Source organism: Merops nubicus, unplaced genomic scaffold (genome assembly GCF_000691845.1).
Source record: "Merops nubicus isolate BGI_N331 unplaced genomic scaffold, ASM69184v1 scaffold32060, whole genome shotgun sequence".
NCBI classification, from domain to species: Eukaryota; Metazoa; Chordata; class Aves; order Coraciiformes; family Meropidae; genus Merops; species Merops nubicus.
Genome location: NW_008584033.1, coordinates 24521 through 31596, shown reverse-complemented (window position 1 = coordinate 31596; position 7076 = coordinate 24521). Strand labels below are relative to the sequence as shown.

Below are 7076 nucleotides of genomic sequence, written 5' to 3'. Positions count from 1 at the left end.
GGTGGTTTGTTTTGTTTCGTTTTTTCCCATGGAAAAAAACTTGTTGAACTTAACTTTCATTTTCTTTACCTCAAATATGTAATTACAGAAATTTTCTCTGCTCTTTTAGATGTATCCTTTTTATTTCCTTGAACCTCCCCTGACCTGTGCTGTCCTCCCTCAGTCTCTGATTTTTATGTACGTTTGCAACAGCAGTCAAACAGCACTAGCCTGCAACAATAGACTGTTCCTCCTAAATAATAGTGTTTCTGGGAATGCCTTTTTTCTTTTGAGAAGCTCTAAATCAAGATGGGAACAAAAATACTTCTATGGATAAATTGTTAGGAATTCTCCTAAGTGAATTGGAGTCAGTTTGCTAAAGTTTGGACTTCTTGCTTCAGGTGTTTGGTGTTTTTGTTGTTTTTTTTTTTTTTTTGGTGGTGGTTTTTAGTTGTGGGGTTTTTGTTTCTTTGTTTGTTTTTTTTATGGTAAGGCATAGTAATGTCATGCCTTTGATCCCAAAATCTTAATTTATTCAAAGTAATGGAGAAATATATAAAGAGTACTAGGTCCAGAATCTGACATTCTTGTCCCATGTGCTGGCTGCAGTGTAATCTAAAGGAAGCTACATTTAAAGATTTCCTTGCTGTCTGAAAAGCATCAGAAATTACGCTTCTCTCTCAGCTAAGAAGGCTCTCTGGAACTGTAAAAGAAGTCTTATCTTTTTCTACTTTCCTTTCTTCAAGAACATTTGGATTTTTTTCTACTGGCAGTAATACCTTGGGTGTTGATGCCTCACAGCTGAGTAAGGTGGCATTGTGATTTTCTTTTTAGTCCTTACTATGTCATTTACAGCTGGATTTCTTTTTCTCCAGAAGCCTTTTTGAGTTCTACATTATGACAGTAAAAGCAGAATGCACAACAAACAGCGTGCCAGTGTATTTCTGCAATATTCCACACTGTATTTGCTGTTTGATTTTTATAGCTGGTGCATGGGATGAGAGAAGAGCTAACGTGACAGTGGAAAACCAGTGAATATTGATGCTATTCATTATAGATTCCTCTTTTTTCCACTCTCTCAGATTCTTGGGGAAACTAATGGTTAGGACCAACAGAATCAATGGTATATAATCTTCCAATTTTCAGCACTTCAGCATTGTTCCAGATTTCTTTGTTTGAAAAGGGGAAGGTACATGTTGTGTCTGCTTAACTTGAAAAGGGATTTGAAGTCAACATTATGCGAGTGGTTTTTAAGGAACTGCTCTTGTATGAGTTTTTTTTTTTTAGGAACTTCTTGCGTTTGTAGTTGTGCTTCTAGTTACCTAGTAAACGAGCAGCAATTATGGAGGTATCAAAGGAATTAAGGAATTTGAGTTATAACTCAAAGTAATAAACTGTAGGTGGGGGAAAAAATTCATTAGCAGCTCTTAATATCATTAACCTGTTACACAAATTGGATATTAGATATATTTCAATAGCTATAATTCTTGGACATAGAATAACAGGATATGTATAATCATGGGTATGTACAATTTATTTAACTTGCTAACTCTCTTCATGCTTCAAAGACTTAGTTTCACAGGCAGAGAAATGGTTATTATTTTGGCATTTAACTTAAGAGATTGTAAGCACTAGAATTTTTTTTTTAAGCAGTACTTCATATGCAAAAAAAGAAAACCACCAAAAAACCCACACTCCAAAACCCAAACAAAGCTTTGTTTGTGAATAATTTGGGAGGTCAGTGTGACCATTTCAAAAAAGATATTTGAAAAAAAAAAAAAAAAATTATTTATGAGAGAAGAAAGAATCTTAATGTAAATTTACCTCAGACATTTAGTGAAGCTATCTGATTTATTGCCAACCCCCCGACCCCCAGATTTTAATCTGACCTGGGCTGTATTTGTGTCTCTCTGTCTCTTCATTTATGTGAACGAATACATGTAGGTTTTCATTCTCTGTATCACTGAAGTGCTTTCAGAAAGCCCATTCCCAATACAGAGTCGGTGCATTTCAATTTTGGTGGCACTGAGAGATACCTGGTACCTCTTAATCAGTGTGTTTGTACCTAAATTTGCTTATCTGCCATGAAGGTGGGAAAAAAATACAGTCAGATTTTTTCATATTCAAGACTTCAGATGACCTCTCTCCATATATATTTAGTATGATAAACATTGTGAAGTGTTTTCTGTACATAATTTAGAAACTTCTAAGTAAAAGTGTAATTTCTTTATCTTTTAAAACTAAAAAGTGAGAATTCTAATCACACTTAGTGATATATTGTTGTAAAATGACAGGATGCTAGGAGTCAGTGTTGATAGGACAGAAGAGAGGAAGGGACTTGGGAGGCTGGGAATTTCTCATCAAGTATAAGACAAGAAAAGAGCTGGCTGAGAGACAGTATGGATTCAAAAGTGGTCATAAAATAGGATGTTGGGATTGCTGACAGAAATTCGAATATATTCCTCTACTGGGCAGCATGCTATAGATGGTAAGGGCAGCCCAGACCGTGCCTGATTTGCTTTTCCTCCTCTTTTCCAAAAGTTAGGAGAAAAAATTTCACCTTCACGAACTAAGGGACAGGTTACTATGGGTCTGAGCTAGATCCAGGGTATATAGAAAATAAATTCAAATACCCTGCTTTTATGTCGCAAAATGTATGTGAATTCCTTCCAACGAGAGACCTTAGAGAGAAAAAAATGTCTGTAACTGAGGACCTTTGAGAATGAAGCCTGGGGGTACATTGCCACCAGGCAGATTGCGAGCAGGACTGAAAAGAGTGTATTTAAATGCTGCTGGCTTGTAACGTTTGTTTCTGAGGGAGGGGACCTTTTGTCTATGTCCACATTGGACTCCTTTTCTGACCTGCAGGGCCATATATGGTAAGTGTCCCCAGATTTTACCCTTACTGTCAGTTTATTAGAAGTCTGCTGTCTGACAGTAAGAATTTTTGAGTAGCAAACCCCAAGTTTTAGTTTACCATTCTCTGTGAAGTCTTTCTCCGTACTTCAATTGTGGATTTTGATTTTCTGTTGTAAAGATTATACATTTCATACAATGTAGATTTATGATGCTGAATTAAATATTTCAAGTACCTCTCTCTAGCCCTATCTAACACAAGTTTTAATAAACTTGATCATGTTTGGATGATCCAGACATCCAACAGACTTCTTTACCGGACAGAAATTTTTCATCATCCACATAATCACAGGACAGGAGTCGGGAGGGACCTCTGGAGGTCACCTAGTCCAGCCCCCCTGCCAAAGCAGGTTCACCTAGATCAGATTGCATAGGAACAATCATCTGGAGTTCATTGAACCTATACACAGAATTTATTTGTAAATTAATTGTTCCTCTTAAGTGCCAAACTTAGAGGTTTTTTTTCGTGGCTGCTTGTGCTGGATTTATAGAATCAACAAGTGCAAATTGCTAGAAATAATTGCATAAAGTTGATTAAAGAAACATACAAATATGTTTTAATTGATATGAACGGTTGAACATAATCTGGAAGATGTTACAGATATTAAACTTATCCAGTTGAGGTTTCTTAATTAAATCTGCACTATTCAGAACAGTGGAACATGAGTTACGGCTGACAGTCATGCGTTTGCATGGTGATGGTTTGCTTCCAACCACACACTGATCAGTAACTTGGTTCTGTTAATGCAAGAGTGAATGGGCAGGTGGACCTGGAGTGCTTTACAAACTATTACAAAAAGAGGAACATTTAGGCCTCCTACTGAAGGCGTGTGGGAGCGGGACTGATTATCTCAAGTATTTAGATTAATCAGGTAAGCCTTTAAAGCTGATCCAATAAAAATTGCTGTGGAGAAGATGGAAGTATCTTAAGAATATAGCATGAAAAAGCTGAGATTATTGTACCAGTGATCATTCATGGGAAAACAAGCTTTTGCATTAACCTCATAGATTGTTGAAGAATTGTTGGAAAACCCAGCATGTTAAACAAAGATTTTTTTTTTTTTCTTCCTTTGACAGAGGTATTTCTTTTAAAGTTGAGTGAAAATATCAATTAGACAAGGTAGGGCTGTAAGGTTTCCATGTGCAGCAGCAGGATGGAAGGTTCTGTGTTAGTATGGAATGGGTGACAGACAGCCTTCTCTTATTCACAGTTCTTTATTTCAGACCACCAGTTAGTAGGGCATTGCCACAGCCAGAGAAGCTTCAGACAAATAATGTGGGGAAAAAAAAGAGACCTATAGAGGTAAGAAAAATACTGATTCTCTTACACTCCTTTTAGAATTTTTTTTTTCCCAGAAATTGACACACATGTGGACACACTAAATAATAGTTTCATTTTAAATGAATCCAAAATGGAAATACTGAATATTGAGTAAGCAGACAGCAGAAAAAGGGGGAGGGGAGGATATTTTTTGTAAATCCAAAAAAGCCTGATATTACTTTTTTTTACAAATTATATGGAACACAACTTAATTCCTAGTGAAAATAAACTCTTTTAAATGCAGTGTGTAGAAAGCAGTATCTCCTGTTTAGATAACTAAAGTGGAGATTTCATCTAACCTTGCAAAATGCAGTTTTTCATACTAACTGAAATATTTTCTCCAGCATGAAACAAAATGTTTGGTGAGGGATAGTAAATGGCCTTTTGACATCAGTGTTCAGGAATTTTTAGGCTATAATTCAGCTTTCTAATTGCCAGATGGAATTAAATTGTGGACCAGTGTTTATCATTCATTGTTACTTAGTATCTTCCTCATCAGGAGATCTGTGTTCTTCTTGGTTCACTATAATTTATTTATTTTTGTGTATGAGCATCACTTTCTGTGTACATACACGTGTGTGTACATACACACACAGATATTCTACAGCATCCACCAAACAGATGACCTGACTGTGTGTGACAAGAATGAGTGGCAGTGTGAGCTGTCAGAGAAGGTGAGGGTCCGTTTTGGTTGGTCTGAGACACCATGAACTCCTCTTGCTTTACTGCAGAAGGACATATTTAAAAAATAAAGTCCTGGAAAAGATTGTAATGTTCATAATTGCTTTAAGGTTTTGAGTGTCTAATATATGTAAATATCTTTTTTAGGATCTAATTTTGGAGCTGATATTTGGGTACAGAGGCAAGGACTGCAGGAACAATGTGCACTATTTGAATGATGGTGCTGATGTAATATATCATACTGCATCTATTGGGATCTTATATAATGTGGCAACAGGTAGGAGAAAACCCACTTGAGGAAAAATGTTTCTTCATGCACATGGAGTCAGAGTTTATGAAGTAACTGGTATGCTTTAAATGTTACAGAAGTATGTGGGGAATTTATTATTTATTGCTGGAAATACAGTCTAGGGAGATGATCCATTATAGCTGCATAAGCAAACTAAAGATGTTAAAATGTTTCTAGTGACTGAGTTTTGAAGGAAGTAAAGTTTTATTTTGGTATTAGCTTTCTGAAATTGGCTTGTTAAAATGGTCACAGAACCTAAACCGGCTGAACAGTGGGAGTTGTCATAATTTAATGTTTTTTTCTAAGACTAAGTTAATTAATTTTTTTTTTGGTTTACTTTTCAGTCCTCTGTATCACATACCTTCATTCCCAATAATCAGTTTAGTTCAGATAACTTAGACCTTCTAAAGAGTAACACAGTTCCATTTGTTTCTGTGATATGGAAGCAACTTGATGTAGAAAACTTGAGAGAATAGCTTGGAGTTATTGAGATAAAGAAGTAGGAGTTTGTTTCCTGTTTTTAAGCTCCCAACTGCAACATCATCAAAATGCTGTTTTCTAGCAAATATTATAAAATTTTCAAATGTTGACCATGTCTGTGTGTGTATAAGTGTTTAATTAAATTAAATTATATATTTTTTTTTTTCTAGGCTCTCAGTCTTTTTACCAAGAACACAATGATGATATTTTGTGCCTCACTGTAAATCAGCACCCCAAGTTTACCAACATAGTGGCAACTGGCCAAGTAGGTATGTTTGTATTTTTGTAAAAAGAAGTTAAGAGCATGCAATTAGGGCCTTGTGAGTTCATGATAAATCACAGAATAGCTGGTTATGCTATCTCCGTTTGTATGAGTGTTACTCAGTTACCTCTCCTCTTTATATGTTTCTTTAAGTGTAATTTAAAGTTGAACAAAAAGCATAGAGACATAAAGAAGATTAAGTTTATTTTTTGTTTGGAGTGCTATCAAAAATATTTTTTTAGAAATCTTAAGCCCCATGAAATTAGTCTGATTTTATTTAACTATCAGTTTAGTAATAGCCCTTCCAAAAAAGCTTAATTAAACTAACCTTCATTTCTATATGGACTAAATCATGAATTCTTAGAATAGATATCACCTTATGTAGGTTTTATCACATCAGGCAGATTTGTAATAATACCTACTTGGTGTTTTGATAATACTTACTTGTAATATTCTAGGCAGAACCAAAACCCTAATGGTGTTTCTGATTCAGATTTAGGGGGGAAATATGTGTGTTTCACAGTAACATTAAAATTGATCTATGAACTAACCAGATATCAAAACAAAACATAAAACCCCAAACCAAACAACCAAGCAACAAGAAAATCCCACTGTGCATCTGCATAGCTGAACTAATACTGTTGGTTCTAATTTTTGCAGAATAGTGTAATTTTTCTAGTCCTACAACTCAGTTGTAGTTTTCATACCTTCAGTTGTTTCTCAGCATATTCAAAACCACATTGTTTCTGTCCCTTAGTGTATAGAATATATAAACCCCTTTAGTTTATGTTAGCTGGAATAGTTGGGGTTTGTTATTTTTTTATTTTTTTTTTTTTTCCCTGTAGGTTTCTTTTAGATGTTTCATCTAAATATGGTCAGTTTGTCAAAATCTATTACCTGCTTCCCTCTGTCTTTTGGATTTTTAGGTGCATGTCTCATTAAAATTGACTCATTAATTGTAGTAACTGTTAAGCTAAACCAGCTTCATTTCTTCATGAGTTTCTTCCCTCACATCTTTTTAAAGAAACCAAAAAAAAATATCATCAGATTTTTGCCTATGGTTTGATCGCAAAGAACATTTGCAGGAATTACAGACCTTTTGTTATCTTTAGGAATTTGCTTTTTCATCCTGTTTCTCAATCTGGCCC

The 7076-nt window shown here is 35.1% G+C and overlaps 1 protein-coding gene across 1 annotated transcript in view; it reads left to right on the top strand.

Annotated features, from left to right (window-relative positions):
• Positions 1-4069: 4069 nt before the first annotated feature.
• Positions 4070-7076, top strand: part of LOC103775497 (echinoderm microtubule-associated protein-like 5) — a 19082-nt gene continuing 16075 nt past the window's right edge. The window contains exons 1-3 of the mRNA XM_008942959.1: positions 4070-4198; positions 5045-5174; positions 5837-5935. Coding sequence (XP_008941207.1) covers positions 4070-4198; positions 5045-5174; positions 5837-5935 — 358 coding nt within the window. The remainder of the gene's footprint in view (positions 4199-5044; positions 5175-5836; positions 5936-7076) is intronic.